The sequence below is a fragment of the Leptodactylus fuscus genome, chromosome 5 (assembly GCF_031893055.1).
Source record: "Leptodactylus fuscus isolate aLepFus1 chromosome 5, aLepFus1.hap2, whole genome shotgun sequence".
In the NCBI taxonomy this organism is placed as follows: Eukaryota; Metazoa; Chordata; class Amphibia; order Anura; family Leptodactylidae; genus Leptodactylus; species Leptodactylus fuscus.
This window is the reverse complement of record NC_134269.1, coordinates 20,670,019-20,687,156: the sequence shown is the minus strand read 5'-3', so window position 1 is coordinate 20,687,156 and position 17,138 is coordinate 20,670,019. Positions and strand designations below refer to the sequence as shown.

General features: G+C 43.1%; 2 protein-coding genes across 2 annotated transcripts; both read right to left on the bottom strand.

Annotated features, from left to right (window-relative positions):
* Positions 1 to 1,103: 1,103 nt before the first annotated feature.
* On the bottom strand, positions 1,104 to 2,123 carry LOC142204753 (beta-1,3-galactosyltransferase 2-like). The gene has a single exon (XM_075276072.1). The coding sequence runs from the start codon at positions 2,121 to 2,123 to the stop codon at positions 1,104 to 1,106; it is 1,020 nt and encodes a 339-aa protein (XP_075132173.1).
* Positions 2,124 to 15,891: 13,768 nt separating this feature from the next.
* On the bottom strand, positions 15,892 to 16,911 carry LOC142204752 (beta-1,3-galactosyltransferase 1-like). Its single transcript, XM_075276071.1, has one exon. It carries the CDS (start codon positions 16,909 to 16,911, stop codon positions 15,892 to 15,894), a length of 1,020 nt encoding a protein of 339 aa, XP_075132172.1.
* Between the last annotated feature and the right edge of the window lie 227 nt (positions 16,912 to 17,138).

The window sequence follows — 17,138 nt, the reverse complement described above, 5'->3', positions numbered from 1 at the left end:
TGGATGGGGGCATCGATGTACTGGCTACTAGAGACAGGGCACAAGCATCGGGCCAGCAGTCAGTCCTCGGATGTCATTCCCGATGCTGAAGTGCTACTGTCCCAATGCTGGTGCTGAACTGCTGCCCCAATAACGGAAAAGTACCCAATGGTTACTTCCCTAAATGTTGGACTGAGGATCTCTGGGCCTACTACAGGAAATGCTTCTGAGGACACACCCACTAGAATTAATAACAAGGGCATTTTTAATGTAAGCATTTTGTTTTGTACATAAAGGATATATGACCAATAAGATTTCATAGGTTACTTGTATATCACCTCATAAGTAACGGACTCAAGAGACTCCAAGGTCATCTTGTGCTGGACCAATTCCTATTGTTGTAGACTCCCATCATTGAATAAGAATTATGGTCTACCAAAGGATTCATTGGTACTTTGGTGTGTCGAAATAACCATGCATAGAATGGACCATGGTGGGACCCTATTTGGTTTTTCCAAAACAGTATATGTTAGCCCCAAAATCTACCTATAAATTAAATAAATATAAAAATATAAATTTTTCATCGTCCTTAAGAACTAAGTTAAGTGTGTAGTTAATATAGTAGGACCTCAATCAGGAGAATCTCTTCATCAGCTTCGTACACCCTAAGGGTAAATTCACACGGGTTTTTTTGGACTGAAGGCCGCCTCAGGTTCCGGTCCAAAATACGGGTAGCCGCAACTGGATGCCGGTGATGTGCACTGGCATCCAGTCACGCACTCCGCTCCGGATTAGGCCCAAATGAATGGGCCTAGTCGGGAGGGAGTGTCTTCAGACGGATGTCGCAAGGTCAAAAAGAACTGACCGGCTCCCATTGATTTCAATGGGAGCCGTCTTTTTGGTCAGGATTTTGAGGCGGATACGGCCTCAAAATCCTGACCAAAAAACTCTGGGTGAACTTACCCTAAAAGGTAAAAGGAATAAAAGTTCTCAAAAGCAGACTGCCCCTTATGGGCGATTGTTGCATCATGTTCCTTAAAAAAGTTTCTTCTTCATCTTGGCTTTTCAATCCTTCTTCATGTAAATTCGAAATTTGTTTTACTTCTTCTGTCCATTTTAGGTTCTTAGCACTTCTGGGATTTCTTAGCCCAAAAATCTGCCCAAACATTTCGTAACTCTTGTCCAGAATAATGGTGCACGGTGGCAAGCTTCTTAAATCTGCAAACGTCATAGTTAATCCTGAAGCCGTTAAATATACCTCCGAGGGGTTTAGTAGGTGCGAGATGAAGCTCATACAGGCAAATGCCCATAAAAGCATCTTCCATGGGGATGACCCTAATTTCTTGAGCCACATCATAGATTTTTTTTGCCATGTCGACCGAAAGGACATATCCAGGACCGGCACAGTAGGGTGGGTAGGTCTTGTTTGGATAGATTTCCTCAGGCACGTACCACTTATAAGCCTTGCTCCTCAGTGGTCCAGTGTTGGCAACTATCACTCCTGTGAAGTAATTTTCACGTACCGGTAAGTCTGGTTGAAGAAACTGATGGACCAAGTAGTCTACATTAAGAAACATGTCATTGTCTATTTTTATGACGTAGCTGGCTGAAGAACAGAATTTGACCACCCATTCCATACCCATCAAGGTTTTCAAAGTCAAGTTGTAATAGGTGTCCATGAAGTCTTGTTGGATGATGTCCCCGAAAGCCTCACTTTCTTCCTTCAACAACAACTGGGTTCGGTCAGGGGCAACCCGAGGTAGACCCACCAGAAATATCCTGACCACATCCACATCATAAATACTTTCGTTACCCCATGTGTCCCGAATCGTATTTCTAGACTCTATATCATGACACTCTCCGAGCACCATTATAACAAGGAAAGGCTTCCGGTTCTTGCATTTGTCTGGTTGGTTAATGAGGAACTTGTATGGATATGGGTACGGAGGAGCCAGGGGGTGCCGGAAAGCCGGGTAAGTCTTATTATTTACAGGCTTTTCTCTCTCCTGTATTTTTAAAGAATCTTGAATCCAATTGTTGATACGTTCTAATTGTTCATGTTGGTAGAATATGTACCCAGAAAAAAACATGAAGGTCGTCAGAAGTAAAGCAAACAATTTTGCTGAGCAAATTCTGCAGCCCATGTTGTCCTCGAAAGACCAGGTCCTTGCCAAGATTCCTGTAAAGGCTATGAGAGAGAGAGTGGTTAGAAGAGAAAAAATCAAGAAAAAACTTTTCATCCTGACATGTCTACAGTAAGATCCACCAATCTACATTATATCAAGTCTTAACATAGGCATAGTAATTAGAGATGAGCGAATAGCGTCCTATCGAGTAGATATTCGATTGAATATTACAGTATTCGACATATTCGATTCCAATCAAATACCACGCGGTAAACGCAGTAAAAATTTGTATCCCCTCCCACCTTACCTGGCACTTGCATCGTACTGTCACCTGTACACATCTGACAATGCGTCAGGGTAGCATAAAGGGACGGGGACGTGGAAATCCAGATGGGAATCCAGGCTACAGTCGAGCTACTGTGGATCCAATGGCTACTGGAGAGGGGCAGCCAGCAGTGCCCTTCGTCATTAGCACAAAGGGACAGGGACGTGGAAATCCAGCTGGGGATCCAGGCTGCAGTAGCTCGACTGCGGATCCAATTAGCTACTGGAGAGGAGCAGCCAGCAGTGCCACAACGTCAAGCAGGGGGCAAGGTACCCCGCTGACGAGGCCCGAGCACCAGGAACCAATGTTACAGTGGATAGCAGATATTGTGGACCCGCAACCAGCATGTCCCGTCAACAGTAAATGTAAAGCACCATGGAATTAATGGTGCTATATAAATAAATAATAATAATAACAGTACTGACGAGACACAGTTCCATGTGTCTGTGCCAGCACACAAGTTCCTCGTCCTCCTCCTCGTCCTCCACCACCACCACCACCATCACTGTTAAAAAATAAGTAAAATAACCCCATTAATATTTTAGGGCAAATAATATTTTAGGACTCATCCCAAGGGACTGAAAATTAATGTTTTAGGGCTCACCCCAAGGGCCAAAAACTAAAACTCTGCTGGTTAAAGGCTCAACTCACCCCAAGGGCCAAAAACTAAAACACTGCTGGTGTAAGGCTCAACTCACCCCAAGGGCTAAAAACATTGCTGGCACAAGGCTCAACTCACCCCAAGGGCCAAAAACTAAAACACTGCTGGTACAAGGCTCAACTCACCCTAAGGGCCAAAAACTGAAACACTGCTGGTGCAAGGCTCAACTCACCCCAAGGGCTAAAAACATTGCTGGCACAAGGCTCAACTCACCCCAAGGGCCAAAAACTAAAACATTGCTGGTACAAGGCTCAACTCACCCCAAGGGCCAAAAACATTGCTGGCACAAGGCTCAACTCACCCCAAGGGCCAAAAACTAAAACACTGCTGGTGCAAGGCTCAACTCACCCCAAGGGCCAAAAACATTGCTGGTACAAGGCTCAACTCACCCCAAGGGCCAAAAACTAAAACGCTGCTGGTACAAGGCTCATTTCACCCAAAGGACCAAAATCTAAAACTCTGTTTCTACAAGGCTCAATTCACCCAAAGGGTCAAAAACACTGCTGGTGCAAGGCTCTACTCACTCTAAGGGCCAAAATCTAAAACTCTGCTGCTACAAGGCTCAACTCACCTCAAGGGCCTAAAACTCTGCTACTACAAGGCTCAACTCACATCAAGGGCTTAATACTCTGCTGCTACAAGGCTCAACTCACTTCAAGGGCCTAAAACTCTGCTACTACAAGGCTCAACTCACATCAAGGGCTTAATACTCTGCTGCTACAAGGCTCAACTCACTTCAAGGGCCTAAAACTCTGCTGCTACAAGGCTCAACTCACATCAAGGGCTTAATACTCTGCTGCTACAAGGCTCAACTCACATCAAGGGCTTAATACTCTGCTACTACAAGGCTCAACTCACATCAAGGGCTTAATACTCTGCTGCTACAAGGCTCAACTCACTTCAAGGGCCTAAAACTCTGCTACTACAAGGCTCAACTCATCTCAAGGGCCTAAAACTCTGCTACTACAAGGCTCAACTCACTTCAAGGGCCTAATACTCTGCTGCTACAAGGCTCAACTCACATCAAGGGCTTAATACTCTGCTGGTACAAGGCTCAACTCACTTCAAGGGCCTAAAACTCTGCTGCTACAAGGCTCAACTCACCTCAAAGGCCTAATTCTCTGCTGGTGCAAGGTTCAACTGACTTCAAGGGCCTAACACTGTGCTTGTACAAGGCTCAACTCACCCCAAGGGCCTGAAGATAAGTTTGGGAGGGCTCACCCCAAGGGCCTGAGAAAGTAAAATTTTGTATGCCTCAGCTTAAGGGCCTCTAACTTAATTTGGAATGGCTCACGTGAAGGGCCAGAAAAGTAATTTTTGGAGGTCTCACCACATCACACACATCCACAATGACAGTTAAGGGTGGGTACTGTTGGATTTCCCATTGCCTATGCCATCTGTGGTTGTCATGGGCAACCTGATTTAAAGGGGTTCATGCTAATGTTTCTTTAGTTTAAAATTTGTGTTTCTGTCCATACTAATGTAGAGGAAAGAAGGTTTCCAAGTATTTTTCCACTTTCCATATTGAGTTTGGAGTGTGTAGTTGATAGGCTGTGATAGTGGGGTAATCCTGGGACTTGGGCGTGTTAGATGCCCCCAGACATAGAGGTGTTGGCATAATTTCCTGGGGTGTCATTGTGGACTTGGTGACCCTCCTTAGTCGAATTGTGGTTTCCCCTGAAACAAACATTTTTTCCCCATAGACTATAATGGGGTTCGACATTCGGTTGAATAGTCGAATATTGAGGGGCTACTCAAAACGAATATTGAATATTTCACTACTCGCTCATCTCTAATAACAATGAGTAGTAGCCAGAGGCGTACCTTGAAGTTCCTGAGCCCTAATGCAAAATCTGTAATAGGGCTCCAAACTATGACATGTCAGGTATAGCAGTGGTCTACTCTAGTGGCAGAGGGACCCGGGTCATCTGCTGCTATCACAATATCTAGAGTATTCTGCAACCTCACTCTTGGACTTGCCTCGATATCTTTCTTTCTTTCTAACAGTACATATCCTATACAACTAGTAACATAGGAATACCCACTGTTGAGTGGTGGTGGGCCTCTATGGTCACAGATCAGTAAATCTGACACTGATGATGAGTAAATTTACTGAACACAATAAGCTAAAAACTAGACAATGGTTGGTTTCTTTGGGCACCTTTATGTCAAACACTTGATAAATGAGATCAATTATGTTTCTATTGTCAATTTCTAGAGTCATTAAAATGTTCTCTTCTTTAGGCCATCCCTTTTCGTTAGAGAAGTTAGCAGAGTACTCAATGATAAGAAGATCCTGCGGCTGGGACCTCCAAAATCAATAATCTGTGAAGGAATACAGAAGTGTTAAGTTTTTGCATAGCACGCCATATAGGTGAAAGCATTACATATATTTTTCATTGAAATAATTTGCTGTCCATGAATTATATTGACATGCAGGTCACAACTAAAGATGGGCGAACCTCTCAAGATTTGTTTCATGTTCTGGTTCTATAAAACATAGTGTAGAACACTGTCAGGACTCCTAGGAACCTATCTATAAAACATAATGTAGAATACTGTCAGGACTCCTAGGAACCTATCTATAAAACATAGTGTAGAACACTGTCAGGACTCCTAGGAACCTATCTATAAAACATAGTGTAGAACACTGTCAGGGCTCCTAGGAACCTATCTATAAAACATAGTGTAGAACACTGTCAAGACTACTAGGAACCTATCTATAAAACATAGTATATAACACTGTCAGGACTCCTAGGAACCTATCTATAACACATAGTGTAGAACACTGTCAGTGCTCCTAGGAACCTATCTATAAAACATAGTATATAACACTGTCAGGACTCCTAGGAACCTATCTATAAAACATAGTGTAGAACACTAGCAGGGCTCCTAGGAACCTATCTATAAAACATAGTGTAGAACACTGGCAGGGCTCCTAGGAGACTATCTATAAAACATAGTGTAGAATACTGTCAGGGCTCCTAGGAACCTATCTATAAAACATAGTGTAGAACACTGTCAGGGCTACTAGGAACCTATGTATAAAACATAGTGTATAACACTGTCAGGGCTCTTAGGAACCTATCTATATAACATAGTGTAGAACACTGTCAGGGCTCCTAGGAACCTATCTATAAAACATAGTGTAGAACACTGTCAGGGCTCCTAGGAACCTATCTATAAAACATAGTGTAGAACACTGGCAGAGCTACTAGGAACTTATCTATAAAACATAGTATATAACACTGTCAGGACTCCTAGGAACCTATCTATAAAACATAGTATATAACACTGTCAGTGCTCCTAGGAACCTATCTATAAAACATAGTGTAGAATACTGTCAGGGCTCCTAGGAGACTATCTATAAAACATAGTGTAGAATACTGTCAGGGCTCTTAGGAACTTATCTATAAAACATAGTGTAGAACACTGTCAGGGCTCCTAGGAGTCTATCTATAAAACATAGTGTAGAATACTGTCAGGGCTCCTAGGAACCTATCTATAAAACATAGTGTAGAACACTGTCAGGGCTACTAGGAACCTATGTATAAAACATAGTGTATAACACTGTCAGGGCTCTTAGGAACCTATCTATAAAACATAGTGTAGAACACTGTCAGGACTCCTAGGAACCTATCTATAAAACATAGTGTATAACACTGACAGGGCTCCTAGGAACCTATCTATAAAACATAGTGTAGAATACTGTCAGGGCTCTTAGGAACCTATCTATAAAACATAGTGTATAACACTGTCAGGGCTCCTAGGAACCTATCTATAAAACATAGTATATAACACTGTCAGGACTCCTAGGAACAAATCTATAAAACATTGTGTATAACACTGTCAGTGCTCCTAGGAACCTATCTATAATACATAGTGTATAACACTGTCAGTGCTCCTAGGAACCTATCTATAAAACATAGTGTAGAATACTGTCAGGGCTCCTAGGAGACTATCTATAAAACATAGTGTAGAATACTGTCAGGGCTCTTAAGAATACTGTCAGGGCCCCATAAGAATTGTCCAATTTTGCACTGATGTATTTTGTATGCTGTTTCTGTGTATGTCCATAAGCGTCATGTGATTATGTGTATCTCATTTTGAATGTCAGTGAAAAACCTGTGATCAGTTGTTATGGATACCTGGAGTAAAGCTGTATCTAATCCTTCCCCGTGTAGTACTGTGTTTAGATGCAAGTATCCAATCCTTGTTGGTGTGGTACTTTGTGCAGATGCACATATCTAATCCTCCCCGTGTGGTATTGTGTGAAGAGGCGCGTCTCTAATCCTCCAGTAAGTGAAATTGTGTGCAGATGCGCGTATCTAATGACTCTGGCGTGTGGTACTGTGTGCAGATGCGCGTATCTAATACTCTGGCGTGTGGTACTGTGTGCAGATGCACGTATCTAATCCTCCCCCATGTGGAACTGTGTGCTGAGACGCATATCTAATTCTCTGGAATGTGGTACTGTGTGCAGAGGCCTGTATCTAATCCTCCAAAGTGTGGTACTGTGTGCACACACACATATCTAATCCTCCCCTGTGTGGTATTGTGTGAAGAGGCACGTATCTAATCCTACAGCATGTGGTACTGTATGCAGACGTGTGTATCTAATCCTATGGCATGTACAACTGTGTGAAGATGCGTGTATTTATTCCTCTGGCGTGTGGATCTGTAAGCAGACTCACGTATCTAATCCTACGGCATGTGGTACTGTGTGCAGACGCATGTATCCAATCGCCTGGCGTATGGTACTGTGTGCAGATGCGCGTATCTAATGCTCCGGCATGTGAAACTGTGTGCAGACGCACGTATCTAATACTACGGCATGTGGTACAGTGTGCAGACGTGCGTTTCTAATCCTCCGGCATGGAACTGTGTGCAGATGTGCATATCCAATCCTCTGGCGTGTGGTACTGTGTGCAGATGCGCATATCTAATCCTTCCCAGTGTGATATTGTGTGTAGAAATGCGTATCTAATCCTCTGGCGGTGGTACTATGTGAAGACATGCGTATCTAATCCTCCAGCGTGTTGAACTGTGCGCAGATGTGCGTATCTAATCCTCCCCCGTGTGGTACTTAGAGCAGACACACGTATCTAATCCTTCAGCATGTGTAACTGTGTGCAGACATGCACATCTAACCCTCGGTCGTGTGGTACTGTGTGCAGATGCACATATCTAATCCTCCCCTGTGTGGTATTGTGTGAAGAGGCGCCTATCTAATCCTACGGCATGTGGAACTGTGTGTAGACGTGGGTATCGAATCCTACGGCATGTGGTACTGTGTACAGACGCGCGTATCTAATCCTACGGAATTTGGTACTGTGTGCAGACGCGCTTATCTAATACTCTGGCTTGTGATACTGTGTGCAGACGCACGTATTTAATCCTCCCCTGTGTGGTATTGTGTGAAGAGGCACGTATCTAATCCTACGGTGTGTGGAACTGTGTGTAGACGCACGTATCTAATCCTACGGCATGTGGTACTGTGTGCAGACTTGCGTATCTAATCCTACGGCATGTGGTACTGTGTGTAGACGCACGTATCTAATCCTACGGCATGTGGTACTGTGTGCAGACGCGTGTATCTAATCCTATGGCGTGTACAACTGTGTGAAGACACGTGTATCTAATCCTCCCCTGTGTGGTATTGTGTGAAAAGGCGCGTATTCAATCCCCCGGCATGTGGTACTGTGTGTAGACGCACGTATCTAATCCTACGGCATGTGGTACTGTGTGCAGACTTGCGTATCTAATCCTATGGCATGTGGTACTGTGTGTAGACGCGCGTATCTAATCCTCCCCATGTGGTACTGTGTGCAGACGCGCGTATCTAATCCTCCCCCGTGTGATACTGTGTGTGGAGACGCGTATCTAATTCTCTGGCTTGTGGTACTGTGTGCAGAGGCATGTATCTAATCCTCCAAAGTGTAGTACTGTGTGCACACACACGTATCTAATCCTCCCCTGTGTGGAATTGTGTGAAGAGGCGCGTATCTAATCCTTCGGCGTGTGGAACTATGTGTAGACGCGCATATCTAATCCTACTGCATGTGGTACTGTGTGCAGACACGTGTATCTAATTTTATGGCGTGTACAACTGTGTGCAGACGCGCGTATCTAATCCTCTGGAGTGTGGAACTGTGTGTAGACGCGTGTATCTAATCCTAAGGCATGTGCAGACGCGTGTATCTAATCCTATGGCGTGTACAAATGTGTGCAGACGCGCGTATCTAATCCTCTGGAGTGTGGAACTGTGTGTAGACGCCTGTATCTAATCCTTCGGCATATGGAACCGTGTGCAGACGCACGTATCAAATCCTTCAGTGTGTGGAACTGTGTGCAGAAGTGCGTATTTAATCCTCTGGTGTGTGGGACTGTGTGCAGACCCGTGTATCTAATTCTACGGCATGTGGTACTGTGTGTAGACGCGCGTATCTAATCCTACAGCATGTGGTACTGTGTGTTGACGCGAATATCTAATCCTATGGCGTGTACAACTGTGTGAAGACACATGTATCTAATCCTCCCCTGTGTGGTATTGTGTGAAGAGACGCGTATCTAATCCTACGGCGTGTGGAACTGTGTGTAGACGCGTGTATCCAATCCCCCGGCATGTGGTACTGTGTGCAGACGCGCGTATCTAATCCTATGTCATGTGGTAATGTGTGTAGACGTGCGTATCTAATCCTCCCCCGTGTGGTACTGTGTGCAGACGCGCGTATCTAATCCTCCCCGTGTGATACTGTGTGCTGAGACGCGTATCTAATTCTCTGGCTTGTGGTACTGTGTGCAGAGGCATGTATCTAATCCTCCAAAGTGTGGTACTGTGTGCACACACACGTATCTAATCCTCCCCTGTGTGATATTGTGTGAAGAGGCGCGTATCTAATCCTTTAGCGTGTGGAACTATGTGTAGATGCGCGTATCTAATCCTACTGCATGTGGTACTGTGTGCAGACATGTGTATCTAATCCTATGGCGTGTACAACTGTGTGCAGACACGCGTATCTAATCCTCTGGAGTGTGGAACTGTGTGTAGATGCATGTATCTAATCCTAAGGCATGTGGTACTCTGTGCAGATGCGTGTATCTAATCCTATGGCGTGTACAAATGTGTGCAGACGCGCGTATCTAATCCTCTGGAGTGTGGAACTGTGTGTAGATGCCTGTATCTAATCCTTCGGCATGTGGAACCGTGTGCAGACGCACGTATCAAATCCTTCAGTGTGTGGAACTGTGTGCAGAAGTACGTATTTAATCCTCTGGTGTGTGGGACTGTGTGCAAACCCGTGTATCTAATCCTGTGGCGTGTGATACTGTGTGCTGATCTGTGTATCTAATCCTCTGATGCGTGTATCTCAGTTTGGATATCAGTGTTGTATTGTGCATGTGGAGTGACCGTGTGTATTGCAGTTGGAATATGAGTGAAAGTCTTGCAGGTTTGTATAGGCTAAGGGAGGGGGCACTGTGTTTGGAATGCTGTATCTCAGCAACGGTACGTCCGAGTGAGATGGAGTCTCGTCTTAAACCTTCCCGGATATCTGAAGTATCTCTGTACCAAATTTGGTGAAGATCGGTCCAGTCATTTGGTTCGCATTAGAGAACAGACAGACAGACACAGACAGACAAGAATTCATTTTTATAATATAGAGAGTGTAGAACACTGTCAGGGCTCCTAGGAACCGATCTATAAAACATAGTGTAAAACACTGTCAGGGCTCCTAGGAACCTATCTATAAAACATAGTGTAGAACACTGTCAGCGCTCCTAGGAACCTATCTATAAAACATAGTGTAGAACACTGTCAGGGCTCCTAGGAACCGATCTATAAAACATAGTGTAGAACACTGTCAGGGCTCCTAGGAACCTATCTATAAAACATAGTGTATAACACTGGCAGGGCTCCTAGGAACCTATCTATAAAACATAGTGTATAACACTGGCAGGGCTCCTAGGAACCTATCTATAAAACATAGTGTATAACACTGACAGGGCTCCTAGGAACCTATCTATAAAACATAGTGTATAACACTGGCAGGGCTCCTAGGAACCTATCTATAAAACATAGTGAAGAACACTGTCAGGGCTCCTAGGAACCTATCTATAATACATAGTGTAGAACACTGTCAGGGCTCATAGAAACCTATCTATAAAACATAGTGTATAATACTGTCAGGGCTCCTAGGAACCTATCTATAAAACATAGTGTAGAATACTGTCAGGGCTCCTAGGAACCTATCTATAATACATAGTGTAGAACACTGTCAGGGCTCCTAGGAACCTATCTATAAAACATAGTGTAGAACACTGTCAGGGCCCCTAGGAACCTATCTATAATACATAGTGTAGAACACTGTCAGGGCTCCTAGGAACCTATCTATAAAACATAGTGTAGAACACTGTCAGCGCTCCTAGGAACCTATCTATAAAACAGTGTAGAATACTGTCAGGGCTCCTAGGAACCTATCTATAAAACATAGTGTAGAATACTGTCAGGGCTCCTAGGAACCTATCTATAAAACATAGTGTAGAATACTGTCAGGGCTCCTAGGAACCTATCTATAAAACATAGTGTAGAACACTGTCAGGGCTCCTAGGAACCTATCTATAAAACATAGTGTAGAACACTGTCAGGGCTCCTAGGAACCTATCTATAAAACATAGTGTATAACACTGGCAGGGCTCCTAGGAACCTATCTATAAAACATAGTGTATAACACTGGCAGGGCTCCTAGGAACCTATCTATAATACATAGTGTAGAACACTGTCAGGGCTCATAGAAACCTATCTATAAAACATAGTGTATAATACTGTCAGGGCTCCTAGGAACCTATCTATAATACATAGTGTAGAACACTGTCAGAGCTCCTAGGGACCCATCTATAAAACATAGTGTAGAACACTGTCAGGGCTCCTAGGAACCTATCTATAAAACATAGTGTAGAACACTGTCAGGGCTCCTAGGAACCTATCTATAATACATGGTGTAGAACACTGTCAGGGCTCCTAGGAACCTATCTATAAAACATAGTGTAGAACACTGTCAGGGCTCCTAGGAACCTATCTATAAAACATAGTGTAGAACACTGTCAGGACTCCTAGGAACTTATCTTTTTTTTTTTTTAATGTAGATGGTGAGCCCCACATAGAGTTCACAATGTACATTTTTTCCCTATCAGTATGTCTTTGGAATATGGGTTGCAAATCCATGCAAACACGGGGAGAACATACAAACTCCTTGCAGATGGTTTTTTGCCCTTGACAGGATATGAACACCAGGACTCCAGTACTGCAAGGCTGCAGTGCTAACCACTGAGCCACCGTGTGGCCCCTGCCTAGGAACTTATGTATAAAACATAGTGTAGAACACTGTTACGACTTGAAGAAACCTGCTCTGAGGAACCTATCTATACAATTTCTAGCTCTCTAAGGCAAACACAGATGAGGTTATGTCAAAGTGAAAAATGACATTATTATGCTCTGGGGGTCTCTTCAGACTTCACAGTTTATGATAGACAGAGTGAAGACAAAAAAACAAAAAACATTCATACTTTCCTTCCCTTACTTCTCTTGGGCCTCCTTACAGTGTCTAGCACTTTCCTTGTGACATCCAGCACTCTTCTGTGATATCATTGACCCAGGGGTCACGACTGAGATCTGTGATTGGGCTACTAGTGATCACATGGGCAAGCCGAGCATAGAGACGTTCGATGTGCCCAATCACAGGCCTTAGTGCTGAGCCCAGGCCAATGAAAAGCACATGACGCCACATGTAGGCCTAAAAGAGGTAACAAATAGTGAATGAGTATTTTTTTATTTTTTTCACCTCTTCTGGGTCTCCACTTTTTATACTTTGGAGTGTGAAGAGACCCCAGAGGAAAATAAAGTGGTCATTTTAGCTTGCCCAAGACGAATTTCCATTTATTCGGTTTCTAAAAAAAAAAAAAAAAAAAAACTATTTGGAATATTTGGGATGAACCCAGCTTATTGACATCTGTTTTCCCCTTCTATAGTCACAACCAATATTTCCTTCCCAGGTCCCAAACAGTCGGGTATGTGACCCATAAGTATTTGTCAGTCCAAAAGCTGTTAGACGTTTCCCAAAACGGTATATCTAAATCTACATATACCTACATATACCTATGTAGATTTACATATACCTATAGATATATCTACAGTGTATCTATATCTACACGTGGCCCAGCAAAATAGATGGCCTATGCATCTACGTACACAGAAATATAAGAAAGGTACGGGTGTCAGAATACAGAGATTTTAAGAAAAAACTTTTTTTGCAAAATTTTGGATTTTTCTTAAGGGGTTAAAATGCAAATAAAATGATATAACTTTGGTATCCCTGGAATCTAACTGAAACATAGAATACAGGTGATAGCTCACTTTGGATGCACAGTGAACGCTGTAAAAATGAAGCCTATAAGAAAGTCACACTGTTGTTCTTTTTATCCAATTCCACCCAGTTCTGAATTTTTTTCCAGCTTCCCAATACATTCTACAGAATAATAAACAGTGCCATTATGAAAAGCAGGCATTCAATACAATGCGTAGGAAATGTATAGAATGCCTGGCGTTTTTAGGCAATGTATGAAATGGGAGAACCGTTACGTACTTTGCCTATACATTCTATAGAATGCCAAATGCTATTTAGGCAAAGTATGAAAAAGCCAGACGAGCTCCGTGAAGACGTAAAAGAAATAACTTGGAGTCCGTGACGTAATTGTAACATCTCTGCCTGTTCGGGTCTCTGCGCCACCCTCTGCTTGCATGCTGTGGTGCAGGAGGCGGGTGCAGTTTGATAATTTGCTTAGAGTTTTTAGTTGCACTGTGTGAACACGGCTCTAGTTCTGTAATTGAATTTGCACCACACCCGTCTTCTGCCCTTGTTGCCTCTGTCCATTCAGTGGTTTGATTTTGTCTTGCCTGTGATTGACAGCCTGCCTTCCTGTCTGGTCCAGGGCGGGTTCATCTCCCCTAATTAGTCTTGGCTCACATTCACACTGGTGCCTGTTATTGCCTCGTGCTTGCTGGCTTCTCTTGCTGTTATAACTTGTACTCTTATCCTTGACCTCTGGTTTCCCTACTGACTATTCTTTTGGACTTCGATTTGGCACTGCCTTGCTCGACTGTTACCGAACCCTGGCTAGCTGACCTCCCTTTGTTGTTGTTCATCTTGTCTGCGTTTTGTGTATCACCTATATAGGAAGGGATCGTCTTTGAGTTGCCGCCTATTACGTAGGATAGGGCCTGGCAATAGGAAGGGACAGTGGGGGGCTTCAGCTTAGGCCTCACTGTCCCTTGTGCCCCTTCCTCCAGGGTTCTCCAGCAGCTTCTGGGGAATTGTCATCTAGCAATTCCCTAACAGTAATACTAGATAGTATGACGCCTTCTTTAACAGGATAAATGAGTTTACTTTTGATTCCTACAATCATCACATCGTAGCGATTCAGTAACTAATAGTCCCTGGGTTCCTTCTTAGTAGTCCTTTTGGCTTTTTGGACATCATTGATTAACTTTTGGTAAGTAGTTTGGCTTAAGCAAATATTGTTTTTGGCAGCGTTCCCTCGAATTTCGGACAGTTCCTCGTGGAATCGTTGTTTCATGTCCTTCTCCCACACTCCAGCTTGCTCCTCCTCGTCCCCTCCTCACATTTTCATGGACATTCATTCACGAACAAAACCGAACTAAGTCTAATTTCAAACGCCTGAGGCAACAGCAGAGCAGAGAAGATCGTCAGGTTCCTGCTAGAAGCGAAGCGCGCGATCAGAGATGCTGAACTAAGTGCAAGCCTGAAGCAACGGCAGAGACCGTCGTATCGCGAATGCGCAGCAGTGGCATCATGCTAGAACCAAAGCGCGTGATCGTAGATGATGATGCTGATGCTGCTGCTAGTGCCTTGCCGAGGAGCCGAAGCGAAGCGAAAATAATAATATTTCATGCTAGAAGTGAAGCGCGCATGCGCGATCGGAAATGCTGCAGCTACTAGTGCCGAGCCAAAGAAGCGAAGTGAGAAGGTCACCTATTATTTCATACTTTGACGATTTTTCAAAAATTCCTGTTGCTCTGTCCCTTATATTCCATGTTCACATGTTTAACTATGACTGTGATCCAAGGCTGAGATTATAACTTTACCGTCCCCGATCAGCGCCCATGTAGTCAATATACTGTAATAGTTGTCAGTTGATCGTCTCAGCACTCCAGCCCTCTATGCAGGTCATCAACTGGTTAATGTCTTTTTACGATAAAAAGCGTTAAAGAAAAATTGAAGTAATTACTGTAATTTAAAAAACACACAATGTTATATTGTAAAAATTTTTAATAAATTTGGTTTAATAAATAAATATAATCTTACAAAAAAATTTAAAGCAATTTTTTGATTACAAAAACAAACAATTCTTTGATGTCATAAAACTGAATTTTATAATATTGTCATATAAATTAAATAAATAATTAATATACAAAATTTCGTAAAAATACATAACACAAGGTTGTTGTTTTGTTTTTTTTAGTTTAGACAACCAACCAACTTTAATCATATAGTGGGTGCCTTGTACTCTGTTGATCTGTTGATCATAGTCGGTCGTGATTTGAGCAAATTCAAGGGACTGAAAAATTTGATTTGCTGTAACTAATCAATAAGGCATTGGAAACCGATTGTGAATGTTGTAGAAAAAGTCTCCGAGGTCTTCATATAAGCCTCATTGTCTCTTGTCACAGTTTCTATAAAATAGTCTTTTACAGTACATTGATGATCTACTGAATTTGTCTTAAGTCAACAGTGAGATTTCTTAGCCCAAAAGTCTTTCCAAACAGTTCTCAGCTCCCTCTTGGAATAATGGTGAGCTGTGACAAGTTCCCTAAAAACACAAGGGTCATAATCAATTTTTTGGATATTAAACAAACCTTCAGGGGACCTAGTGAGATTGATATGGAGCTCATACAGGCAAATTCCCATAAAGGCATCTTCCATGGGGATGACCCTAATTTCTTGAGCCACGTCATAGATTTGTTTTGCCAGATCAGCTGAGAAGACATATCCAGGACCTGTGCAGTAGGGTGGGTAGGTGTCATTTGGATAGATCTCCTTAGGAACGTACCACTTATAATAAGCCTTATCCCTCATCGGTCCAGTATTGTTCTTTATGTCTCCTGTGAAATAATTTTTGCGCACTGGTAAGTCTGGATGAAGTAGCCGATGGACCAAGTAGTCTACATTATTAAAGATGTCTATGTCGGCCTTCATGACATAGCTGGCAGAAGAACAGAATTTGGTCACCCATTCCATACCCATCAAGGTTTTCAGTGTCAAGTTGTAATAGGTGTCCATGAAGTCTTGTTGGATGATGTCCCCAAAGACCACACTTTCCTCCTCCAACAAAGTTTGAATTAGTTTAGGAGCAAGCTGTGGTAGACCCACCAAAAATATGGTGACCACATCGACATCATAAATACTTTCGTTACCCCAGGTTTCCCGGATCGTATGTCTAGACTCCACGTCATGACTCTCTACAAGTACCATTAGAACAAGGAAAGGCTTCCGGTTCTTACACTTGTCTGGTTGGTTAATGAGGAACTTGTATGGATATGGGTACGGAGGAGCCAGGGGGTGCCGGAAAGCCGGGTAAGTCTTATGATTTACAGGTTTTTTTCTTCCTGGCAGTTTGACAGACTCGAGAATCCACTTGTTGATAAGTTGAGTGCTTCTCTCATTGTACAGTAAATATACAGAAAAAAACATAAGAATAAGCAAAGGTAAGATGGAATATTTCCCCAAGCAGATTCGGCCACTCATGTTTCCTTCAGGAAATGAAGATCCAAGATTCCTGCAGAGAGATCAAAGGTTATGTGAAAGAAAATAGTTAGGAATGATAGGAAAAGCTTGAGCCGACCTCGATAAATGAGAGGGGGTATTTTAAGGGGTTCAGAGTGCTAGGAGCCTTAGGGCAACTATAAGGTGTCTCTTCCCTATAAGACGAGACCAGTACTTTACATTATAGTTGAGGGGCCTGGTAAAGATTT

Excerpts from the sequence above, each read along its gene's own strand:
- LOC142204753 (XM_075276072.1), bottom strand. The coding sequence starts at position 2,123 with ATGGGCTGCAGAATTTGCTCAGCAAAATTGTTTGCTTTACTTCTGACG.
- LOC142204752 (XM_075276071.1), bottom strand. The coding sequence starts at position 16,911 with ATGAGTGGCCGAATCTGCTTGGGGAAATATTCCATCTTACCTTTGCTT.